The following is a 27,360-nucleotide window of genomic DNA, read 5'->3' as shown; positions in this document are numbered from 1 at the left end:
GTTGCGACATTGCTAATGTCTACTAATAAAAGACTACTCTCAAATATATATCACGCTGTATTTGATGTAAAACTTATACAACACAAGTAAAAAAAACTTAATTAAAATAAAGTGCAGTATCAATAAGTACTACCTTGGGCGCACGATTCGAAGGTCTTAACAAGCCTGCGATAGGGTTTTGTTTTGTCTCTTTCCCACGACTCCAGTGAGACAGAGACAAAATGCTTTTATCCCCAAGTAATCTAACCTCAGTACTCGCGACAGCCCCGTAGTTTAAATAATATATATAGCACGACCACAAAAATAAACGTAACTGAAAATGACGATACGTTTCTAAATACAACTGAGTTCATTACCGAAAATATGAAAAAATCAAATAAAAAAACAACATAGATCTTATTAATTCTTAAATACATTATTCTTGGCAAATTATCATTTTTCTATGCATGCAACTGCATATTAAGAAACAACAAAGAGAGCTATTTCAAGTTATGGAAATAAAGATGCAGCAAATGAAACTAATTTAAGTTTATAAAATGTTACAATAGAATCTGGAATGTCACACAAATATTAAAATACTGATTTGTAAACCAACATATCTTACAAATACAAATATACAAGCCATCACTATATTCAAAGGTGTTGCAATTTACAAAAGGTCTGAACCCGAAATAAAATTATAGTAACAATAACCAGATGACTTAACATGCCCGCAGCCGACCGATACCCGAATATAAGTTAGTGCGCCGAGATACCTTGCAACACCCCGTATTATTAAATATCCCCCACTAGTATTTCACTTTAAGGTCATACACGAATTAAATTTTAAATTCGTCCCTCGTGTTGTTAAAAGTCAAACAAGCAGAAGCCTAATCTCGACTCTGAAAAACATTAATTAATAAAAGTGGCCAAAATATTTACTTGAACGCCAGACGGCGAAAGAATATGCCGTGCCCCGGACGCCAGGCGATCGCGATTATTTAAGCTAAATTGAACTTTACGGAGTCCCGCGTAAGTCCCTATTGCATTGGCGAAGCTGTCGGCTGTAGCCGTCGTTGGCTAAACTTTCCGATGACGGCCACAGCCGACTGTTGCCGCCAAAAGGTTAAACTGGAGAGAATGTGAGGGATTATATCAAATATTTTGGCTATTTTTATTAAACTTGCTATGCTACCACGAAAGACAAATTAAAATCTAAGTATCTGTACGACTCTTGCGCTCTTTTGTCGTCACATAAATTATTGCACAGATTATTTTCTCGTAACATTAGTGCTGAGACTAAGTGATACAAATGACTCAAATGGTGTACATGATGACATTAAATATACAACTGTCGAACATTATATTTAAACCATGTTTATTTATATTTTATCATGAGCTTCCTCTATCATTTTTGTTTAACTATAGAACATTTGACCGACAATCTCTTGAAACTTGAAGCTCACGATAAACACTTGGCAATACTAATTCTCGATGCGAATAGTCCAAAACATCTTCTAGAATTTCATGTTTAATTATTATTAGGTAACGACAACACTACCTGTTAACCACTGACTACATCGACTTATTAGTTACTCATTTAAATAGTTATCTATAACCACATTTCAATGACATTATTTCTCTAATGGTAATCAAACTAATCAAAATGCCGTCGCGTATACTGAGATTGCGAAATGACTCGGTTCTAACGAATACTTTAAAAGTAAACAACATTTATTATTTAAGTAGATTTTGGATAAAATTTATACAATCTCAGTTGTTCGCGCGGGCAAGGTGAGCGTTCGGAGGAACTCCGACGGGTGTGGCGTCAGAAGCCAATTGCTTTAGAAAACTTCATTGAAAAGACGCTTTATTTTTACTTAGTTTCTCATAGCGAGAAAAGATTCCATCTAAAAAAATGTCTATAAACTTAAATTTTCTATCAAGAATAAGTCTTCAATGCCATAGTCTTTGGTTTGAATCTTTTTTCTTACTATACGTTCTTTACACGTTTTCCCCTTACTTCAAGTCATTTAGGTTGTTCATGCATTTCATGTTATAGGAATAGAACAAATCAAAAAAAGTATTGTTAAAGAAAAAAAAGTCGACAAAACGACAGTTACAATTGTAGTGAGACATATATTTCATGTAGAAATGAAACCATATATCAATATTGAATCATTTTTACATAAAAAATCTCACTAGACAAGAAAGATACATTTCGATAAAGTTTTCCACAGCGTCATCCTCCGTCGCCAAATTTATCGCGCCGGCGGCGCGCACGCGCGCTCGCGACCCTCGCACTTGCGTACGCACGTTGCTGCGCACGCACGGACCTGCGCACGCGCGCACGCACGCGCGCACAGTTTACTCGTTGTCGGCGCGCATGCCGCGCACCTCGCCCTCGCGCCGGAGCCGCTCGAGCTCCTCTTTGGTGCGGTCCTCGATGGCGCGGATGTCCGCCATCGTCATGCCGTACCAGTCGTCCATGGAGCTGAATACTTGTCTGAAATTTAAACAGGGAAACTTAATAGTTTTAACGAGAAAAAGGTTTGGAAAACTATATTAACCCTCCTACGGGTTTTTTGGTCCTAGAAAAATATTTTTTATGCAAATGACATGTACCCCATGTCACTTGGACTAAAAAGACTAGCTGATATTGACACTTAGTTTCAACCAAAGAGTATATATAGGAGAGGGGTACTGTTATAGCAAAGATAGATATAACTCCGTAATAGATGGATACAGTCTAAGGAAAAAACGTGCCTCGAAAATCACGAAAATTTGATTCTCGATCAGATGTCGCTACTACCTTTGGCCTACTGTCGTATAGATGGCGTTGACGGTTTCGTTTGTAATTTATAATTTTAACGCATATCAGTGAAAGAACATGGGTCAAAATCATATAAAAATAATTAATGCAAATAAAAAAATCATTTATCCATATTTAAATACATTTTAACATATTTTTATAAATCTTCATTTTTAGTTTTAAAGTATGTCGATAGATGGCAGTGAATTTACAGTGGTTACAAAATTTACTATGACAGTACCACTCTATTTTATTATATCCTCTTTGGTTATAGTAAACTAGCTTTTGCCCGCGACTTCGTCTGCGTGGACTTAGTAACAGCAGCTAAAGTAAGTATAGCGCCTGGAAAAATTCTCATAGCAATCATTCAATTTGAGCATATTATGCACACAAATTAGCAGGCACTTCATTAATTATCTCAATTCCACCCCGCTTTTTACTTTCTTAAGGGATGATTTTCGGGATAAAAACTATCCTATGTCCTTCTCAGGGACTCGACCTATCTCTATGCCAAATTTCATCTAAATCGATTCGGCGGTTTAAGCGTGAAGAAGGAACACACAGACAGAAAGACAGACTTTCGCATTTATAATATTAGTATGGATTTTGTAGTCACAGTAAATTTACTGCCATGTGTTAAAATTGTTAAATAACAAACGAAACCGTCAACGCCATCTAGCCGAGAATAGGCTAAAGGTTGGTATTGGTGGTAGCGCATCTGTGCGAGAATCAAATTTTCTTGATTTCCGAGACACGTTTTTTCCTTAGACTGTATTCATCTTATACGGAGTTACATAGGTCTTTGGTTTCAACAAATATAATGCTACTTAAAGTCTAACACTAGGTAAGCTTTTTGACACTATAGAGTTTAAACCCCATGAATGTTAGATATAATCTATGAATGTACTAAATTCTTCGACATTCAGATAATAGTAAGATCATTTTTAGATTTCCGTACCCAAAGGGTAAAAACGGGAACCTATTACCAAGACTCCACTGTCTGTCTGTCCGTCTGTCACCAGGCTATATCTCATGAACCGTGATAGCTAGACAGTTGAAATTTTCATAGATGATGTATTTCTGTTGCCGCTATAACAACAAATACTAAAAACAGCATAAAATAAATATTTAAGTGGGGGCTCCCATACAATAAACGTGATTTTTTTGCCGTTTTTTGCGTAATGGTACGGAACCCATCGTGCGCGAGTCCGACTCGCACCTGATCGGTTTTTATTTTACTTGTTAATTTACTCACCTATGGAAAATCGTGAACAACCGCCGTTCTGATTTGTGGATGACATTTTCTACTTTGCTCTGAAAAAAGAAAAATAATTGTTTATTTCCAAACCAACTTCAATAACAGTAAGAGGCAGTATATCTAGCAGTGTTGGCCGAAACGTTAATGCAATTAACCATTAACCAGTATAAATTGAACCGTAAACGGTTAATTGCAGTTAACGTTCGGCCAACACTGATATCTAGTATGCTATATGTACGTTTAGTTTTTAGAGAATTTCACAATATTGCTTTCAAATCAAACTAATCGATTTGTCACGGGTCTATACCGCTTTAATCTAAATTCTTTTTTTTTGTAAAATGTATTACTACATTAACGTTAAAGCTCTTGGTCATGTCTATACTCGAAACTGGAATTTAAGAATTTTAAGACAAAAAAATCTACGACAGATACGTCACTGTCAAAAGTGTCAAACATTTCAGGTTTCGCCAACCTTTTTGCATTATGCTTCTTTATCTTGGCTTCATCACTAAATAAGGTTTTATTTGTCAAAAAATTTTGACACTTATCGCCGACTTATTTATTTTTAACAGGCAACTAACATCAAGATCACAGATAAAAACTGTGATGCCAATACATCTGGGATAAAAAGGAACGCTTACTTTAGAGTTAAATCATATGTAACTTCAATTTCCCAATAAGGCCTAGTTTCCCCTCTGGGTTGGAAGGTCAGTTGGCAGTCGCTTTCGTAAAAACTAGTGCCTAAGTCGATTCTTAGGATTAGTTGTCAAAGCGGAGCCCAGGTTCCCACGAGCCGTGGCAAAAATGCCGGGATAACGCAAGGAAAAAAAAATGTAACTTCAATTTATAAATTACTTACATCTAAGTTTGTTCTTAACTCCAGTTTGTAAATTATTGCACCAAATGGTAAGAAGTAAAAATACCCGAAGTGTTATAAGTGCAATATCAGCTTTTCGACTAAAAATCACGATCGTTTATGTTTATATTAGGACGGTTTGTAGGTATTTATGTAATAATAAATAAATACAATTACTTCTTTAAATCATAGGATTAAAATTACCAATATTTTTTTGTTGTAAAAAAGGAATATACTATTGTACTAACATTTTATTGCAGTGTAGATTTTTTTTGTTTTGAATTCCAGTTTCGAGATTAGTAGTCGTTGTCTTCAGCTGTGTTGGTCTCATTAAAGATTATAATAGAGTACCTAATTACTAATTATGAATATATTTTATTGTAATTATATTGTATCAAAACAATAGAAAACAAAATGAAACCCCGTCAGTCTTCCGTAATGTAAATTAAGTGTTTATAACAACAATAGGCACATATTATACAGTTTTTAATTAACCTTATAAGGTTAAATGACGTGTTTAATTATCACAGATTATCATTAATTAGCTTTGATCGCTATCTCACGTGTGTTTGAGCGTTCGGTTCGGCCTTGTACTTGGCCAAGGCAGCCGAAACGGTTTAATAAATAAAGATGTGTGCCTACTCTCAAGCTATAAACCAATTAAATATGTCAGTGCTTTACTAAATATTGATTTCTATTGAAAATAATATTTGCGACTAAAAATAATTCGCTCGATACAATTTGTGGATAGTTTTTAAGAAATTATCAAGTAAATGTCATTTCCGGTTTTAATTCCTATTTACCTCGCCATCCTTATCTATACCGACACCTTGTATCTGACCGATATATCAATACAACAAGAACTTATGTATTTATGATGTCAAAGCTACCTTGTTGCCAGTTGGGCTCGACCAGCAAGCCGTCGGTCTTGGCCTTAAACTTGATTCAGGAGCCTATAATAAACCTCACCTGCAAGCCGAACCACTTGAACTCAGTCATGACAAGCTTGTAGCACGTCATGACAGGCTTGATGTCCGCCTTCCAATTCGGCCCGACCAGCGGACCGTCAGTCTTGGCCTTAAACTTGATTCAGGAGCCTATAATAAACCTCACCTGCAAGCCGAACCACTTGAACTCAGCCGTGACAAGCTTGTAGCAACAACATGACAGGCTTAATGTTTGCCTTCCAATTCGGCCCGACCAGCGGACCGTCGGTCTTGGCCTTAAACTTGATCCGGAAGCCTATAATAAACCTCACCTGCAAGCCGAACCACTTGAACTCAGCCTTGACAAGCTTGTAGCACGTATTAACAGGCTTGATGTCCGCCTTCCAAATGGGCCCGCCCAGCGGACCGTTGGTCTTGGCCTTAAATTTAATTCGAGGGCCTACAACAATGAACCTCACCTGCAAGCCGAACCACTTGAACTCAGCCGTGACAAGCTTGTAGCACGTCATAACAGGCTTGATGTCCGCCTTCCAATTGGGCCCGACCAGCGGGCCGCGGCCGGTCTTCACCGACTTAAACTTGGTCGGGTCCGTCTCGGCCTTGTAGTCGGCTGACGAGAGAGGGTCGTTGGCGATGTCGATGTGGACGACTTCTCGGTTTTTTAACTTCTCTGGAGGTAACTCGTGCACCTGTAATTAATATTTATCAATGTCAGAGAATAATTATGATAAATGAGTGCATTTACTATATTACGATTTATGATAGTTCCGTTATAAATCAAACTTATTTATCTTTTGCGTATCATTACTAGTGCATCATCACAAATAACCCATTGCGTCCATCATCTTCATCGCGTTATCTCGGCATTTTGCCACGGCTCATGGGAGCCTGGGGTCCGCTTGACAACTAATCCTAAGAATTGACGTTGGCACTAGTTTTTACGAAAGCGACTGCCATATGATCTTCCAACCCAAAGGGGGAACTAGCCCTTTATCATATTTTGTTAAGGGCGTGAATTGACTTTTCGTAGGTCTTACTGTAGCGTAGCGTTGAAGTGCTAAATGTTTTCATTCGAAACTCATAATTCAATGAAACGCTTTCAATTACATATAGGCAATACAATACAATACTGTAGTACCACAATCACAATAATGTCATCTTAATTTTGAAACCAATAGCGGTTGTGTTGCAAGTTGCAAATCACGAATAGAAGGAAGCCAGTTGAAAGTGTGCATGGTAACCTTGCTTACTAACGGCTAACTAGAGCAGGATGGTAGCTAAGTCAATTCAATGCACTATCTATATTCAACACGATTGTCGATAAATAAATATATAGCGTCATATATGCTTATAGTTACATTAAATATCTCATCAATATGTATTTGTACTAATGTTATGTATGTATGTTTATGTATTATTTATGTTTGTATATGTTATGTCCTTACTCGTATAGTCCACATTTTGTTCGAGATGTTTTTTTTGTGCAATAAGGATTATGGTTATTGACAAATTGTGACAACAGTAGATAGTACAGTTCGTTAAAAGCAGAGGATATAATAAGATAGAGCGGTACTGTCATAGTAGATTTTGTAACCACAGTAAATTCACTGCCATCTATCGACACACTTTAAAACTAAAAATGACGACTTATAAAATTACGATAAAATGTATTTAAATATGGATAAATGATTTTTTTTATTTGCATTAATTATTTTTATGATTTTGACCCATGTTTTTTCACTGATATGCGTTAAAATAGTTAAATAACAAACGAAACCGTCAACGCCCTCTATACGACAGTAGGCCAAAGCTCGCTCGCTCTAATCGAGAATCAAATTTTCTTGATTTTCGAGGCACCATTTTTCCTTAGACTGTATCCATCTACTACGGATTTATATTTATCTTTGGTTAAAAGGAATGTTATACAGCGATCTACTAATAACTTGCTTAATAGATGGCAAAAACACATGTTTGTTAATTTAGATACCACAAAACCTTTTACGAGTGACACGGGAGAAAACGAGTAAAAAGAAAAAGTTGATTCACTCTGGTATATCTACGCGTACTTTGGTCCAAGATCACGGTTACGGAACGCCTACTATTGTTCACAAATAGATTGTTTTCATTTCATTCTATAAAGATGTCGGAAGGACTCCTAAGACGGTTGTCGGGTAATTATAGTAAAGGGAAAATTGCGTGTAACGGTAGGTAGGTATAGTTGTTAATAGGACGGTAATGATAATCAATGTTGTGACAGCAATTACTGGCAAGGCAACACAGGCATCACTTATAGCTGCTCATTATAGTTTTCCTTTTTTTTTACTTGGACTATGTACCTACTAATAGATTTAAAACCTAGGATCTAGGATGTAGGAAAGACAGACACAAGAGATCGTATAAAGGTTTCTTTCTTTTGAAAAACATATTTTTCTTAATTTTCTTTTAATTTCTTTGATAGATTTATTGAGTACATAGGTTACTACAAACAGTATAGTGGCCCCGAGTTTGACAGCCAAACTAGATGGCGCTATATGGCGCCATTTGTTTATGGTTACTAAATTGTCAAATATCAACTTTCATCAGTTACTACATAATATGTGCCATTTTCAACCAAAAGGGTACTTATTGTCGCTTATCAGTAAGGCGCTATTTCCATATAGCTTAAATTAGAAATCAACCTTATCAACAAGCGACAATGTGGTACCTTTTGGTTGAAAACGTCACATATACAGGGCCGTAGAGAGACACTTGAAAAAGCGGACAAATTTAAAGCACGATTTTTTTCCTACACTTTAGATCTCTTGTACAATAACTCTTTGGCTGTTACATGCTTATTTCTCGTGTAAAAATTATTTAATATTTATGAAGATTTCGGATTTATATTTTTTTTTAAACATTACGGTTGCATAGTAGCTGGGTCATAAATGACGTCACGTTATCTATTATGACTTAACTGTATCACTAAGATATGGAATGTTGTATATACTAAGATATGGAATATCAGCAAGTCCGGTTGATCACGGGTAATTTCTTGCCTTTTTGCGATAACTTCTTCCATTATTTAAAATATCTATACTTCTATAGCTAGGTGTAAGTGTGTAGGTAATTAATCAATGTGTGTAAATTTAGATATTTACAATATTTCTGATAATTTCCTTAAACGTATTTCTATAATATAAACGGAAGAAATCATTAATATTACTAGTAGCTAAAGCTATTATATGAGATGCGATGTAGGCGTATACGTAGCGAAATTGTATGGCTCCGCCATTTAAAATATTTCCAGAAATTGAATCTACAAAAAAACCGGCCAAGTGGGAGTCGGACTTGCGCACGAAGGGTTCCGTAGCATTACGCAAAAAACAGACAGACGGACAGTGGAGTCTTAGTAATAGGGTCCCGTTTTTACCCTTTGGGTACGGAACCCTGCAAAAACGACAACAAGAAAAAAATCTGTCCATAAGGTAAAGGTGTCTCTATAAGTCTATAGCTTCAGAGATAAAATCAATAATCTTACTTTTATTCGAAGTTTCCTACACATTTATAGGATAATAATAAGACTTACATTACTTTGGTCACCACCGTCCGGTAAGTGTAAGGACTCTATGCAGATGACGAAGTTATCCTTCATGTAGCCAGGGTTCTGGAAAAAATATAAAATGTATGGACACCTCTTTACATGCCATTTTGTTCCATATGTAAAAGCGCGTTTTTCATACAAGAATACACTACATATTGTGAACATTATTACAACAAAACCACCATTGAGATGGGCGGACCAGGTCAAAGCTGCAGTGGATGGGTTGACACACGAATGTGCCAGGAAGGAATTCAACAGAGAAATATGGCGGCGTGTTCCGAAGCTCATCACCACCCGATGATGACCACGACCACTCCGTCAAGTCTCAAGAGTAAAACGACTAAGAAGAAGAACATTATCGTAAGCACTGCAGTTCAAAGAAGACGGTGCTGTATCCGCTGATGACGGCTGAGAAAAACGGTTGTGTCCGGAATTTCTTGCAAACGTATTTGTTGACCGCATTGACTAACAAAAAAAATTTTGATCCTTAATAAAAACCAAAGTTCGACTTTTTCTAGAAAGGGTCATGTGTTTTAATTCTGACCTATGTATTTCTAGCTAGGCGCATTTGACCCATAGTAACTGAAGCCTCAAATGACCTAATCTACTTCAGCTAGGTACGTTCGTAACGTAGTAAAATAACAAGTGGCAAAGATCACGTCATGCTATTGCTCCCAGACTATCGTCACATGTCAAAAATCATGGTTATGCCATTTTTTTATTACATAGGTATTTGTAGATATGCCGTAAACAATATTTACCCGTAAATATATACAATAACAATTTGTCTACGTCACTTTGTAGTGACGTCAATAAGGAACTTGTCGTTGGTCGATGAACCTTTTCTTGTTGCCAATGTAGCAGTAATTTGGCTTGAACCACTTGCTCAAATAAAAGTTTTCTAAAAAACTGTTACTCTTGTCCGTTGGACACACAACAGTCTCCGCGCGACGTCGGGACAAGATAGAAAAAAAGCACGATAGACTTAACTTTGGTATTGGCTACTTTTTGGCTTTATTAATCAACGAATTTCATCGACATTTTTAAAACAGTCCAAATCCAATTACAATAGTACCTACTTATTATTATGCTAGTTTTGAAGTGCGCTTGACACATAAGCTGAGCAAATTTCCTTCCACAAACGCTCCGGTTGTGGAATACGGTCACTGCACAGGGAGCCTAACAATGGCACTATTTAGCCAGTGAAGGGAAGGGAGCGTCGCAAATGGCAACTTCTAAGGGCGTCACAGTGAAAAAAGTTTGCCCTGATCTATGTAATTAATGTATCTTTGTCACACTTACCGTAAGAACAGTCCGGCAGTAAGGGTACGCGTTCCACGCCTCCTCGTGTACCTCGAGGGAGCCCTTGGGCGCCAGCAGCCTGATGAACGCCGGCACCTTCGACGCCAAGTGGTAGATCTTGTACGTGTACTGCCCGGATGAGAACTTGCCGCCTGCGCAACGAAAGTGGACTTAGTGTTTTGTAAAATAGAGTTGGAAGTTGACTGAACAATTATTTCGAAGCGATATTCTTTCGAAATTTGTTTTTGTTATACGTATGCTGATAAAAAGTGTTGATTTCTTTCCATTCAGTGTTGAGGTTAAGACGTAGGTCTCCTGAGTACACAACTACAATAGTATTTGCCAGGAATTACCGTCAACCGGGACAAGTAGGGATGGCGGGGGTGAATAGGGACAAAAACTGTAAATTTCAATCCAAGTTTCGTCCCTATTTACCTCTGCCATACCTATTTACCCCAGTTGTATTCAAAAATTGTCACACTAGTAGGTACATTTAACTTTTCGGCGCCGTGTCAAACACAATAGCGGTCATCCAGACGCCAAGTCACCGAAGTGTCAAAACTGAAATTGAACTTTATGCATATACATGTAGGTCTATGTTGCTCTGTGGTCTACGGCCGATTAATCGGTCTTTGGCGTTGAAAAGGTGCGTATATATCGGTCATTGGCGTCCAAAAGGTTAATTCTACAAAGCTGCAAACGCTTTTTCTACTACTGGCACTAGTGAAACATCTTGAATGATTGCCATGTCCGACATTATTGACGCTGACTGTATCCAAAGCATCGCGTTATAGAAAAAACTGGACAGTTGCGAGTCGGACTCGCCCACCGAGGGTTCCGTACTTTTTAGTATTTGTTGTTATAGCGGCAACAGAAATACATCATCTGTGAAAATTTCAACTGTCTACTAGCTATCACGGTTCATGAGATACAGCCTGGTGACAGACAGACGGACAGCGGAGTCTTAGAAATAGGGTCCCGTTTTTCCCCTTTGGGTACGGAACCCTAAAAATGTATTAACTGTCACACGCACCTCACCGCCGCCATACGATCGAAATTACGCTCTCAGTTTTAAACGATTATGCCTGATATTACTTGAAACTAGACATGAACATTCGAGTAACTACTAACTACCTATGTCTGATACTAATAGTTTTGCTTGCTAGAAATTGTAATAGAAAAAAATTGGAGCGAGTATAGTTTTACTTAGCTAACTTGGCGGTTTCACTCACGTATTTTTAGTCACTCGCGCCCGTCGTGACCGCTACTCACTCGGGCACTGTGAGTGCTCGAAAATGGAGACCTAGGGTCTCCGAAACATGTTGCGCGAGTGACTGAAATACGTGAGTGAAACCGCTAAGTTAGTAACTTACGATACCAAAATATTTAATAAAATAATTTGATTTGTTCCCAAACTTGTTCATAGATGGCAGCACCAGTCTCTCTCGCTACAACGTAAATCCGTAAGGAGTTCGTTTAGGAGGTGCAAGCGCGCACTGCTTGCCCTTAGAGTTGGTCAAAGACGCCTAGTCTTACTAAGATGACATATAGTCGAGAAATTCGGACGGGCACCGCCGTGGCGGGGTGGCCTAGGGGTTCATGGCGTTAGCCGCGATAGCTAAAGACGCCGGTTCGAATCCGGCCTTCACCACTGGAGGGCTTCGTCACTTTTTCTTTAATATATGACATCTATTACAGTTTTTAACTTACGATAGTTTAAAATAGAGTAGTTTTACGTACAAAACTTATACTCGCTTTATTTTTTTTGTTTTACAATTTTTAGCAATGAGTAGTATACATAGATGTAGGTATGCTACTTAAATATGCGTACCTATACAGTTACATGTTATTTCAGTATATCGTTTTAAAATAAGAGCGTAACTGATTGTATGGGAGCGATGTTTTGGCGGCGTGTTTGTGAGACTGAGTCTACGGTAATCAATGGTTGACCAATGTCTTAAGCTGCCTCTTCACTAGATAAGCTAAGTATACTTCACCACTTAGTTTGGTAGATTTTAGCGTATTTCTAGTAGATAAGCAGCTATAGGGGATGTAAATTGCTATTTTCTTTAAACATAAGTAGTTCTTATTTTTATATACTTATTGTAGAACTTAAAATACAATTTCTTAATTACTAGTTTAAACTACATACATTTAGGTGCTAGGTGAGGGACAGAAGTGACATAACATTCTCTCATACATCAACGTTGACATTGAAAAGTTAGTATATAATTTGAATTCTGGCTCCCAAGATTAAAATCAGTCAATGTATTCATAAGGTCAAGCTTACGATATATATAATGGCGACTGCACCTAAATAAAAATGTAAAAACTCACCTACCTTCTATTAGTAAAACACTCCTATAACTTGCAATTAAATATCTACTTCTAGCATACAAATTATTTCAGCATCAAAATAGAGCGATATCTATATCAACGAAAATTTTACGTCATTCGATTGAAAGGGAGAACAAGTTTACGTCTTATGACGTAACTGTCGTCTCGCGTAACGTCAATCGAGCAGGTTTTATAACACCTTCTCTACGAAGTTCAATGTTCATGTAAAACTCGTATTTTTAGGTAACATCTTCCGTTCAAGGCTTCCAAACCCTATTTGCCTTACGCAATAATATACCTATATATTGTATGAATGTTTAGTGGTTCTCGGTGTTCTGATTTTGCTCTGTGTTTTCTTTTCGTGAAAGTTTGTGTGGGTACTATTTTTTTATGGCATGCTTACAATTTATGAGACCTTAAATCCATTATATGTACCTACTAATATTTTAAGAGAATAGAATGTGAACACCATTTTTAGGAAAGAGTATTAGATACACTGATCTCGAAAAATAAAAATATTATTAAGTAAAATTTCTACACTACAATAAAGTAGTAGTAGTAGTAAAACTCTTTATAAAAAGAAACATAAAACAAGAAAAAAAAACACATCATTTGTACAAAGGCAATGGTACATTTGTACAATGAAAAACTTGTTTGATTTAATTTCAACTGAAAGTCAAAGCAGCTTCAAAATTTGCAAAACGGTAATATTTATTTCAAAAACCGACATTTTACCTCTCGTTCGTGTATGATAAAGATCCTGCCCGAATGTTTCGAGAACAATATTTTCTGCTCTAACTATACGGTACGACCGAGGTTTGACCCCACGGCTTAAAACCCAAACCAAACACATACGATAGGTTAACGCCGACATGATATCCATCTTTACCTTCTTTAAATACAACACAACACCCGAAATATCCGTACCCAGAAATATGAATATTTCATAGACTCGTGATGATAGTTGCTATTTTGTCTAGGTCGATTCCATAATACCGTCTGTGTTTATGCGTATTGATTAACACAAAGCCAACGCTAAAAATTTCCTAATTCAATGTTAGATCAATAATTAGCAAGATAAAGAACCGAACACATTTGTTCAGTTTATTTGCATCAGAGTACCTGCAAGAATATCCGGCACAACGAAGCGCACAAAATAACTGACCAAATATTTAATACAGATATTTTTGCGCTCTCCGTTTGTGTAAGACTTCCAGAGGTGACAGCAGTACAGTAGGCCCAAGATTTTGATGGGACCGATTGAATGAATTAACTTATTCTACTTCGTTGGAATTAATTAATTTATTTATTTATTAATACAGGCAACATTAGGTCCACATATTGCAAAAAAAGCGTCTTGAATAATAAAAAAACCTTTCATATTTTTTGACTTTATTGCTGACTTATATAGAGCAAGCAAGTACTTATATAGTGTAGGTAAGAATCAAGAGGTGCGTTGTACATCTATCAATTTGACGTAGTTGCGTCCCTTGGTCATCAACAGGTGGACCGTATGGTTGTTTTCCATCATTGCGGCGCACAAAAAAATACTAAACATAATCGTAACTATTGTAACGTGAAACGAACTTTGACTAACTTTTGTGTTTACGAAGCTATTAACGTTAAAAATAGCGCTGACAGCTGTCAACGTAAAGAAACACGTCATGTTTCCAAGTCGTACGACTTTTAATATTACATTAGAAGGCAACTTTTAAGTATCCTGACGTAATAAGATAGACTTTACTGGAATTCTCATTTGTTATGCCTATTGCCTATAAGGATGCAATTCCACGATGTTTTTTTAACAGTTCGTGACATGGCAGATCTTGTAACATGATGTGTGATGCTGTCATCGAAAATTAGTACCCACTTGTGTGATTCTAGTAGTAAGAAAATGAACTGAATTCTTAATTTGAAGTCATTGTCTCTCCCTTTTAATGCAATTTAGTAATCAATAGATCTTAATAAGACATGCAACACAACATTTGTGTGTAGGTCGTCAAATGGGTTTTTGGTTACGGAGCTCGAAAGTGGCATCTTTGCCTTGTGAACTTGGCTGACACTGTGTCTACTTGTTTAGAACTCTAGATAAATGTAAGAAGACCTTCGTAACAAACAAGTTTCGAGGCCGCAACTTCAATGCCGATACTTGCCAGCCAAAAATTGTTTTTCCGACAACAATATTAGGGTAATAAGAAACTGAAGGACGCAGAGGGAATTGAGACAGCCACTCAGGTCGCCCTGGGATGTGAGATCACTTTTGGATGGAGCTCAAAACGCGTTGTGAATATGATGTGAATAATGTTAGTAGATTGATTTATAAGATCCGGCGCAGAGTTATGCTAAGTTATGTACGAAATATCTTCGGTCAATAAATTCGTACTTTAGTAAAGAATAACGTGGGATATACATAAAATGTGCTAAAGGCCAAAATTTCTTGAGCCATTAACATATCAAATGTATAGCTCAGCAAATCTATTTATCGAATGTAAAAAAGGAAAACGAACACGAACACTGAACAGCATAATATTTTCCAATACATTTTTATAAATAAATATTATTACTAGTCAATTTCAAACGAGGAAGCAGACTACGAATTGGTTTATTCGGGAGTTTTATGTAAGAAGAATAAGTCTTCGAGGCAAATGTCGCTTTTAAAGCATCGAATTGCACCAAGGATCAGAGCTAAACAAAAAGTTTCCTATTACTCAAACATTCGCCCCTAATGCACAGATCGAACTCAAAACGCAAACTTTACGCAAATTGTAAATAGTAGCCGGCGGATCACTATGAAAGTTAAATCTGTTCTGTTTCATCTATTGAAAACTGGCTTGTATTAAGCCGTATCACATCCAAGCCAGTCAATGAGTGCACGGTTACACAAAGAAGATGTTGACCCATCTCCGCAGGCTATGTGGCGCTGCGCTCTCGACCCATTTATTGTGTTTCTTGCTTTCCGCTAGGACTTTTACGAGGTTCCAATTAATTCGTTTTACCCGCACACAAATAGTATGTCTATTTTACAGTTTAACAGTTTTTTTAACACTTAAAGGGCTGTTAAATTCCTCATAGATGTAAAAGTGGCATGGATTTGTTACAATATTTCAATATGTATTTATCTGCTTAGCGGTCTGGTATAAAAAATTAGAAAAGGCGATTTTAATCGCATTAGGAAAGCATTAGATGATTTGTATGTATTATCCTGATTATAGTGATTATGTATCTCTAGCGCTACATTTTTATTATTAAGACCGCTGTCCGTCGGTCTGTCTGTCCGACCTGTCTGGTGACAGACAGACAGGTGTTTGTCACCAGGCTGTATCTAACCGTGATAGCTAGACAGTTGAAATTTTCACAGATAATGTATTTTTGTTGCCGCTATAAATACTTAAAAGTACGGAACCCTCGGTGGGAGAGCCCGACTCGTACTTGTCCGTTTTTTTGTTGTTTCTGTGTGATCGAGATTATTAGACGATCTTTCGCGCGCTAGCGAGTTTATATGACCCGTATTCGTGATAAATACACAATAGTCCAGTATTTGTTGCATACTAGTATGATAAACTCAAAACTGTAGCAACTATATTTCACCGATTAGACGTCATTTTATGATTGTGTAAATGGTCCAATCCGAACGATAAGACGACGATAAAATCGTAACGATCGCACGATTCAGATTCCGCAAAAATGCTTGAAAACTGAATCAGAAGCCTGACACGTTGAAACCATTCAACGATTGTTCGAACATTTAACTAAATATTGCTACAACTGTGCAAACACATTTGTTTTTGACGTTATCTTCGAAACAGTAGAAATGATAGGGTGAACTAGAGAATTGTGGCTTGGAGAGTGATAAATAAGGTCGAAGGTGCCTTGAAGTAGGTGATGTCAAAGTGCGAAGTGATGCATTAACACTAGTGTCTAGTGTTAGGATAATGACACAATAAGGCGTAAATTGTATAATGGAATGATTCACTTGCGATAATATAAATCGTCTGCTGACGTTGCCAAGCGACATGCGCGGTGTATAATTAAGGATGCAAGATTTATAGAAGAAAACTTTAAAAGGAGAGAAAAATAGAAATAAATTTAATACGTCTATTACTTATTCAAAATCCAATAATACGATTAACAAAAGTTAACGTTAACGATTTTAATATTAACAAAATATATCCCGTTGTGTATTAGTTCTTAAATTAATATTTGTGTTCTGCAAAACATTAGGATTCAAATACACTAACACACACATATCTTGTAATTATTTAAATACAACATAGACTGCATTTACCCAAGTGGCAGTTAATGGTTCGTTGAGAGTCTAGAGCCTACAGCGAAAAACGAAAATCGATATTTCGTTACCTGTCCCTCTATCGCTCGAATATGCAAGAGCGATAGAGGCAGATAAAGAAATGTCGATTTTCGTTTTCGCAGTTGGGCTTCTGGCCGTTAGAGAGCCGCTCGGTTTATTGACCACCCATACAGAATATGTATTAACAAAATCTTTAAAAACCTTAGATGTCTAACCTAGGGAGCCAGTTATATTATTACCGTGTATCAAATACGATAGGAAAATCACTTCACCTCGCATCTTGATAAAACATTGCTAGTAATTCCATCTAGTACACAAAATTTAACAACACTACTAAATCGTGCAAAACAAAAAGTAACTAATGTACGATAGTTAGTGATATTCATGATTACAAATTAAGTTTTTCTCAAATGTAATTTATTCAGTTATATTAACAAAACTAGTCAGTCTCATAATAGTGTCAAAAAAACTACAACTGTGCACGCTATAATACCTATGAGGCAAAAACGGGAGAGATGGACCTACTGTAATTAATAAAATTGTATTGAATAAGTACCTTTACAGAGGAAAACGGAATTTATAAGAACTTGAATAATATATGTATGTACGTTTTTTTTACAACAGCTTACCTAATAGACATTTAAAAAGCGGTCCATCTTTCCTTTCTTTGCAACTGATTATTTTTTCTATAGGAAATTGGCGTATTTTTTCATTTCGCGAACGACGTTAGTTTACACGCGGTAAAATTAAATTAAGTAATGTGCGAAAATCGTGAAGATTATTTTTTTTTACTTTAAACAAAAATATACATTTCTAGGCCATCTCTCCCGACTTTACCCTAGTGATTTTTAAGTTAGAAAAATTAAAAAATTTTCGTGGTCCGTGGTATACCCGTGCGACATCCAGAGCAGACCGAACATTCATCGTCTTCGGTTTTTGCACTAGACCCACCTTAAATGAACCGAGACATCGAAACATCAAGAATTAAATTGAGAAAAAAATAAGGTTTTTATTAAAACTATTTTAAACGGGTGCAGTCGCTACTCCAGTCGAAGATCGGAAAAAAGGATCGAAACATGTCGCCGAGCGATTATTCTACTTAATAATAGTTAATACGTGAGTAACCCGTTTAAAATAATTTTGATATGTACCTATGTTCGAGTCTCACGGGAAAAAAAGTGAAAATAAAAGTTTTATTATTATTAATACTAATTGCTGTCCTATAGCCATTCAAAATGATACACCATAGGTGTTCTAATACGGAATTGTCCCTACGTCTGTACCCTACCCTTTGTACCACTTTTTCAATCAGGCATTATGGTGGCATATTCTTACGGTATTTTTAACTTCTGAACTTTAATTTATACATACTACTTATGACAGAAGCAGAAACACATATTTATATTTGCATAATATATGCAATTGTCGATGCGAACATTATCATTATCATTTATATCATTAGCACTACGGTATAATAATGCCGTGAAGTCACTCAGTTGAGTGACTAGTGTAAATAATCAGCAGTAATCGTGATATGTAGTTACATATCACGATTACTACTAATTATTTACATACCGTAAACTAAAGTGCCTTATTTAGAACCTCATTCATACTGTTGCAGATATTTTCCCTTATCCTAAATAAACACGGTCCAGGTGTACATTATTTTCCGTATATTTATTGGTTATAACTAGACAACTAGTGTCCGACCGAAACTGGATTTTTTTACTGAAAACGATGGTCCGGTTTTGCTGTAGGTTCGGCCGAAACCCAACCTTCGGCCGAAACATGATTTTAATTTTGAAACCGTAACTTCGGTCGGACACATTACCGGGTATACAGGGCTATTAAACCGCGAAAATCTAAGTTTTTTTTTTGGAAAGGCACAATCTCACATCTCAGCTGATGGTCCCTGTCCCTTACCTGGTTCGTGCATCGTGGCGAGCGCGGGCTAGTCCAACGCTAAAAAAACCAGTGTAAGTGCGCTCTCCGATACCTTTGTTACGCATATCGATGACACATTTTAGACTGGTTCTGTAGCGTTCGACTGGCCGGCACTCAGTAACCGCAAAGACCACACAGCTAAGGAATATGTTTTCCCATTAGTTCATTTTAAACCTTATTGCAATCTCCATAGAGTGGTAATTGAATAACCGGTTAAAACGGCCATACCATTTTTTTATGCTAGTAAGTAGCACGTGCGGTTTCATTTAACAATAGACAAAGGATAAGCCGAAAGGGGACTGTTTGAAATCTACGAACCATATAAGTGCCGAAGGGCCGATGCAGATTTACTTCAATTACGCCTTCATTGGAATAAAAGAGAAAGATCCCCGCAATTTGCGAATTTCGGTTGATGGGTTTTCGCGGTAGACCCTCAGTTTCGGCGCGGCCTCGATTCGGTAGTTTTTTGACCGAAACATGATTTTTATGTCGAAACCTACCAAAACGGAATCTTCGGTCGGATACTAGTTATAATTTTGAGTTTCATTGGCTGCATGCGTAGTCGAGATGAAACGGGTGGTATTTGAGTCAATATACACAGCTGTTTAAAGTTACCCGCTTCGCACGTCATATATGAAATATTCGCGAAAAGAAACACAAACATAACCTAAAATATCATAAAAGTGACCTAGATATGCTTTTTGTGCTTTACATACAAAATATCTAAAGTGTACACAAAAAACAATCGTCTAAGTGATTTCATATAACACGTAGGTAAATATGCAACTGTGCAGACTAGTACTAATTCTTTTTTTTACAAAAAAAAGTATAAGATAGATGGTACCGTTAATGTCTGAAGACAGGTTACTAGGTCCGCCTAGAATAAAAGGCATGCGTAAAAAATAACCATACAAATATAAAAATCAGGAAACCCACTAATGAAATAACAAGCTGATGCATAATAATCACTAAAGGGGCCCACTGACTATCAGTCCGCCGGACGATATCGGTCTGCAAGTTGTTCGGAACTGTCAAATTTTTGTTCTAACTGACTGGCCGATGTCGTCCAGCGAACTGATAGTCAGTGGGCCCCTTAATAGACATATAATAGCAAATCTAAGACGGTTAAAATCAATACGGATAAATATTTGATTACGCGAGTGAATGATATTTTAATTCTTTAATTTTAAAGGCACCGTAATCACAGATGTAATAAAAGTTACTTGATAACAGATACTGCACTTGTTAATGCTTGACATACGATAGATTTTTTTCTCGCCCTTTTATCCACAGGTTTTAAGAGGAAAGAGGACGGCCGCTTTTCCAAAAAATCTAACATAGCCGTTGATATACAACAAATTGTGTCAAATTACATACTTTCAATAATGTTATATCCATAGAGGAAAATGAGGACTACGTTTGTATGAAAAGGCGATTTCGCCTCCACTTTCGTCTTAATATTCGTTCCGTATTGACTTCTACATTTGACAAGTTTGAAGTTAAACCATTTTAACTTTCTGATAACCAGCGTACGTAATGCTACCTATAAACTGAAGGTAAGCATAAGCATCACTAAATTTTGAATTAAGACATGCTATTCATGCCATGCATATATATATATATTTATTTACATGAATGGTAATAAAATAGGTACACGGCACTTTGAACTTTATAATACGCTTTAAAGAAATTGCCCATGTTAATCAGTAAAAGCACTATCAGTAACACTCTTAACAGAGGGCTTACCGCAAACACTGAAGTTCGAAAATTGCGGGCATCTTTCTCTTTACTCCAACTAGGAGGGTGACACAGTGACAAAGAAAGATGCCCGCAATTTGCGAACTTAGGTGTTCGTGGTACGCCTTTTGACTGATTATGTCTTTACCAACAAGGTTTGTCCGTTAAAAAAGTGGACGATTATACTGTACAATTAACTAATTTAAGAAAATTACTGTCTATGTATGCTTAGATTTTTAAAACTACGCAACGGATTTTGATGCGATTTTTTAATAGATAGTGATTCAAGAGGAAGGCTTATACATACATACATACATACATACATATAATCACGCCTATTTCCCGGAGGGGTAGGCAGAGACCACGGATTTCCACTTGCTACGATCCTGACATACCTCTTTCGCTTCCTTCACTTTCATAACATTCCTCATACACGCTCGCCGGTTTAGGGTGCTCTTGACCTGGCCTTTCTAGATGTAGTGACAAAAATTGAGAAAGGTATGTTGAGATGGTTTGGACACGTGGAAAGAATGAGTGAAAGGAGGCTAACAAAGAGAGTATATAAGGGAGAGGTAGAAACGGGAGTTGGAAGGGGCAGACCTCGGCGGACTTTCTCTGATCAGATCGGGGAAATCCTGAAGAAAGGAAGGTTTATATGTATAAAAAATCAGCATTGCACCCGTGCGAAGCCGGGGCGGGTTGCTAGTGGTTGTATAATTTTAGCAGTTTTTTTTAAACACCTGTTCAGAAAGTCCAAGCCCAACTTGCAAAAAAATATTCTTACCGAATACACGGTAAAAATAATTCTAATTTTATCCAATACTGAAGTATCTCGTACAATCTGCCTAGATGCTACCGGGGCTCCGTAAAACCTGCCCTGCACTAGTTTCAAAGGACCGTGAACCTGTCTCAACTAAATAAACCTAGGTATCTGTCATTGATACATCTAATTCCACAAGCCATTCAGGCCTGGGCGAACCAGAAAGGCAACTGTCCGATTGGCAGTGAGAAAGCGACTAGCGATCGATTATTTTCTAGCAAAAGATGCTTTTTCTAAGACAAAACCAGCCAATTTCGCTAATCGATACTTGCTACTCGCTAGGTCGGATAGCTTCCTAAGGCCGCGGACTGCAGCGGCAAATCAAGGCCGTTCATTTCATTTCATACATTTACTAGAGCGCAATTTACAATGTATGAATGGTCTTGATTTGCCGCTTGCGTCCAGTCTGCGGCCTAAAAACTCCACTAGTTAGGAACTTCTACACTGTACAACATGCGCTTAACTAACGCGCGAACTAAGGGATTACATACCTCCTTAGATAAGGAGACGGATTTTAATTATAAAAATATTATATTATTATCAGTGGAGTCGAGTCATGAATCTATAAATATATATCTTTAAAATTTGAATACGTCTCAAGATACCCTGTATAGGAGGGATCCGAATCGCTAAAGTAAAAGAAGAATAAAAAAAATATTCTATGTATATTGTATCTGTCAAGGCAACGATCTTCGACAAGACATTCCAAGAATCCATAGTCTATACTCCTTTACACCCACCGCCAATTGTATTATTTTTATTAGATTAGCACTCACCGAGCAACGGGTAGTCTTTGAATGGTTCATTTTTTATGACTTCTATGCCCTCTCCGCCGCCGGTTTCGTTTTTGGAGACCTCCGCCACGCAGTATAGTTGAGCGACTTGATACTACAATAAAACATAAAATCGTCAGTTTATTGTTTGTTAACGCATAACGATGTTTAAAGGGCTACCCCACATTAGCGTCTTTTGAGCGTCGGCGCTATGGAAAATGGCGTCGCTGCGCAGTTGCGCCAACGTTGCGACGTCCAGCAGCCATAGAGTTGGCTAGAGGCCGACGCTCGTGTAGGGTGGGGAGACGCTAGTGTAGGTGGCTCAAAAACCCACAGATTATAATGGTGGAAACACATACCCAAAGGGGTGTAAACAAAAGGAAGGCACGCTTCTGGTTAGCTTCGGTAGCTCAGTTGGTTAAGAGCGATTGAACCGATGTTCCAAAAGGTCACAAGTCTCCAAAAAACCTTTTACGTGCATGCTAATTAGGGAGTTTTTAAGCACCATACAGTAATTAAAGAGAAATTAACAAATTACAATTATAATAGCAATAGCCTATATGTAAGACAGCACTTCAGGTTATGTGACCTCATTGAATAACATGGAACTCCATATGATATTGTTTAATAATGGCACCAAACTTAAATGGAGCTGGGCGGGACATGTTGCCAGACAGAGTGATGGCAGGTGGGCCAAAATGTTAACGGAATGGTGGCCGCTTTCAGACGAAAGGAGTGCCTGGCGTCCGTTGGCTCGTGGGTGGACGACATTCGGAAAACTGCGGGTCACTGGATGAGATTGGCTCAGGACCGGGATAAGTGGCGTACGCGAGGAGAGGCCTATGCTCAGCAGTCGGCGATAGAAGGCTGATATGATGATGATGATGAATGGCACCAATTAAATGCCACATTGATATTTTTTGTCATAAATAAACAGATCCAGCATGGAAACTACAGAGTATAGATAGATATAACAGTATTTGAATTACTCACTTCTTCAACTGTTAAGGGCAGTGTGACACGGCTGAAAAATAAAATAGTTTTGTTAGTTTATCGAGTAAAATTTTACTGCTGAAAGTAATTATAAATATAACGTCAATGTGGTGAAGACTGGCATATAAAATTTATTGTAAGGTAAGACCGCCATAGAGCAAGAACGCTTAGTATTTTGTATAATATATGTATGTTGAGCAGACACAGTCAGAAAGCAACAATTTCATGTTTATTTCACTCTTTCTGGTCTACCAACCTTCTGTAAGTGGAGTATAAATAAATAAATAAATATTAGGGAACATCTTACACAGACCAACCTAGCCCCAAACTAAGCAAAGCCTGTACTATGGGTGCTAGGTGACGATATAGATACTTATATAGATAAATACATACTTATATAAATAGAAAACACACCCATGACTCAGGTACAAATATTTGTGTTCATCACACAAATAATCATCACACCATCGGCTTCAAAGGCAGTGTTGCTACCCACTAGGCCAGACCGGTTGTGAATCAGTATGTAAAAACACTGGAGGTAAAAGTGACAAAAGAGCTTGTAGATGGTCTTCCCTACAGTTACCTAAGTGACTTCTAATGAGAGACCTCAACTCATTGATATTATCTACTGCTCAAACTTAGCATGAATAAGAGACACATTAGGTGGTATAGCATTTCACTATCTACAAATTTTGTTTGTAAAAACAAAAAAATCCAAAGAGTAACATTTAAATGTATGACCTGTCCCAAATCATAATTTAGCATACAATATATATTAAATTAAGTATAGATTGGGACATAAATTACAAATTGGTTTTACCCTAGCAAAATTGGCTAAAATATTGACGTACTTCAAAGTAAAAGATACTATGAAGAAAATTTGTAGTAGTCCAGTTGCTATTCCCATATTTTGAATTGTGATACTACTTAAATTAATTAATTAATTGCTTATGATTTTTAAAACTAATTTCTCAAATTTTTTTAGCATCCTGCTATATAAATAACACTATATTTTATGGTCATTCATTTTGTCAAATAACAGCCCACAATATCACGAATTGAGTGGCATAAGTAGAGAAAATAATTTATTTGCTAGCATACTGTATTCATATACAAAAACTTTCTGGTATTGGCTTGAAATCTAACTGACCGCTCATTCTTTAGTGTTGTCAAATCACTCAAATCTATTAAGGCAAATCATAGCATATATGTGTCTTTCCATCACAGAACGGTCCTTACGCTTCAAGTTGCACATAAATTCATAAATTTGCTCATAAATTTGATTTGATTTGTTTTAAAGTTTTAACAATGTTTACTTTTGTAATTTTATTTTATGTACTCTGGACGTGTAATTAGCTTTATCAATAAATATATGAATATGAAATAAATAAATATTATAGGTTTTTTTTTTGTAAAAGCTCAAAAAATTTGCCTGGGTCTTACGAGGCTATAGTGTACAGGATGCCACAATAACTGACAAAGTTATAATTAATAAGTCTATTTTACAAGTATTATTAAGCATTAAAATGGCGGTGGGCAGGACCAGGGACCGGCCCGCTATCCCTTATCGGGGTTTTATAAGGGTATTGCATAAGGCTTAACTCACCATACCCTTTGCCAGACGAAACCCTTTGTTTTGCTTTTAAAAACCCTTATATAAAGCTACCACATTTGAGTAATCGGTAGCCCAAATACCCTTACAAAACCCTTATCATCCGCTCACCAACACCTTGCATATTGCTTATAAGGGTTAGCCTTATAAAGGGCTTCACTTTTAGCATATAAGCGTGCTAATTTAAGTCGTCTACCTTGTTCATAAAGCACACATTACTTCGAATCCGAGCGATCGTCGGCGGCGACGGCGGCGTTCTTTGACTAGGCACGTATTTTCTTTCCTTTTCATACACTACCGTAGATATATACTAATCCTGTCTCTTTCACGCAAAGGGAAACCTTTATGAAAAGCGCTTAAAGGTAAGGGTAACCCTTATTAAGGGCTAGCCTTATTTTTGGTTAGCTTTTCGGTAAGGGTTAGTCAAAGGTAGGGGTATGAATGGGCTTGCAGTTCAAAAGGGACAGTCTTTCAATGTGTTAGCCGTGTTTAAGTGTCGCCCATTGAAAGGGTTTTATCGCGGAAAGGGTTGTCCGGTCCCTGGGCAGGACACATCGCACGGTACAAAGACCATAGATGGACAATATTGGCAACGAAATGGAAAGGCCCAAGTGGCAAAAGGAAAGTAGGAAAGCCATATAAACGATGGCTGGACGATATAAAAGAAATTGCAGGGAAAGACTGGCTAAACAAAGCGGAAGACAGGCAGAAATGGAGAGAATTGGAGGAGGCCTACACCCAAAGAGGGGTCCAAATTAAATAAATAGATAGTAAATAGAATACATAAACCTAACACTAACTACTAACTATAAGAAACTTACTAACCAATATGCTAAAACTTCTAATGTAAAACAATTGTAAATTGGAAATATAAGGCTTTTTTATTTTTATTTATTTTACAAGTATTATGCTTTTGACTTTCAATCAAAAACTTTATGCTACTTGTATGAATAACCTATTTGTTATAATTATGCTACTTTCAAAAGTTAAAACAACACTGATTTATTAATGGAAGAGTAGATGGTAAGAATTCTCAAACTGTACTATTTACACAGGAACCTGATTTTGGCCCATTGTTAGACAATAGATTAAAAAGTAAAGTAAAAAAAAAAGTTTTAACATCTCATCTTAAAACTTTTATAGAATAAACATTATCAATAATGTCAAAATATAATTTAAATATAAGACTAGGTATTACTAGCAACTTAGATTTCTCCTACAATATGGCTACATTTTCAACAAATGATTTATAACTTGTTTACATGGGCTGATTAGATTTAGGACAGGTAAGAGATAACTTGGTATTTATTAAATTGACAGTAAGTAAAGATTACTTCTTACTATGCTTACATGTGAGAGAAAAAACAAGATTTTACGATGCAGACTCTAGGCACAAAAGTAGAAATGATCAGTGCAAATAGTTTTTCCTCATCTTTCAGATATTTCATGTAAAAACAAATTTAGCCATAAGAGTAATAGGCCGGAGTAAATATTAATTATATGTGGCAGAAGATATTCGAATTATCCGAAATCTGCTGAAATTGCCATCTGTCAGATAGACCTTGACCTGAAGGTCTGTCACTGTCAGGCAATTTAATTCCTCGTCGTGACATGATGAAACAAGATTCACGATAATTAAAGCCTTAAAGACATGCAGACCTAATCTTCATGATATCTACTGATACGAAAGTATACCCTTAAAACCTGTGCCACGAATTGTGTAAAAATCGATTTATTATTCCGAACTAGGCTTAACCTTGACAGAAGTACTCACTATTCTTTGATAAGCATCTTGTATATTTATTTTGTTTCACTTAAATGCACATTAGACCAAACAGTCCACACTCACGACAAATTAACTTATCACAGAACCAGACTTGAGCGATGGCCCGATTATTGTAATTTTAATCTATGACCAATCTTCTACGAGCGAATTATGACAGGGCGCATGCTTCGTGACGCAACGGATATTACGTCAACATTTTCAGATGCGTTCAAGATATTATGTTCTTTCAATGTGTATATTATGCTATGCGCATAAGCAGGTATTCAATAGATCTATTAATAACATTTTGAAATAAAAACGTTTTGTTTATTACATTTT

General features: G+C 36.8%; 1 protein-coding gene and 1 long non-coding RNA gene across 4 annotated transcripts in view; both read right to left on the bottom strand.

Moving 5' to 3' along the window:
* Positions 1 to 39: 39 nt before the first annotated feature.
* Positions 40 to 27,222, bottom strand: LOC134750149 (phosphatidylinositol transfer protein alpha isoform). 3 transcript variants are annotated; one of them, XR_010128545.1, is made up of 10 exons: positions 27,031 to 27,222; positions 23,645 to 23,675; positions 22,655 to 22,766; positions 20,166 to 20,198; positions 10,735 to 10,886; positions 9,418 to 9,495; positions 6,311 to 6,541; positions 4,047 to 4,105; positions 1,329 to 2,485; positions 40 to 1,295 (listed from the first exon to the last, which is right to left on the bottom strand). XR_010128545.1 is itself a non-coding variant. In XM_063685269.1 (9 exons), exons 1-9 carry the CDS (start codon positions 27,045 to 27,047, stop codon positions 2,347 to 2,349), a joined length of 852 nt encoding a protein of 283 aa, XP_063541339.1. In that variant the 5' UTR covers positions 27,048 to 27,222; the 3' UTR covers positions 40 to 2,346. The 3 variants fall into 3 exon arrangements, 2 of the variants coding, with proteins under 2 accessions (XP_063541339.1, XP_063541340.1); XM_063685269.1 differs by having other exon boundaries at positions 40 to 2,485; XM_063685270.1 differs by lacking the exon at positions 20,166 to 20,198 and having other exon boundaries at positions 40 to 2,485; positions 27,031 to 27,221.
* The window catches only part of LOC134750165 (uncharacterized), a 169,429-nt gene continuing 142,108 nt past the window's right edge, over positions 40 to 27,360 (bottom strand). Inside the window, exon 2 of the long non-coding RNA XR_010128547.1 lies at positions 40 to 1,382. This is a non-coding gene — a long non-coding RNA (uncharacterized LOC134750165). The remainder of the gene's footprint in view (positions 1,383 to 27,360) is intronic.

This window comes from Cydia strobilella, chromosome 19 (assembly GCF_947568885.1).
Source record: "Cydia strobilella chromosome 19, ilCydStro3.1, whole genome shotgun sequence".
Classification (NCBI taxonomy): Eukaryota; Metazoa; Arthropoda; class Insecta; order Lepidoptera; family Tortricidae; genus Cydia; species Cydia strobilella.
This window is presented reverse-complemented; position numbering and strand designations above follow the sequence as displayed.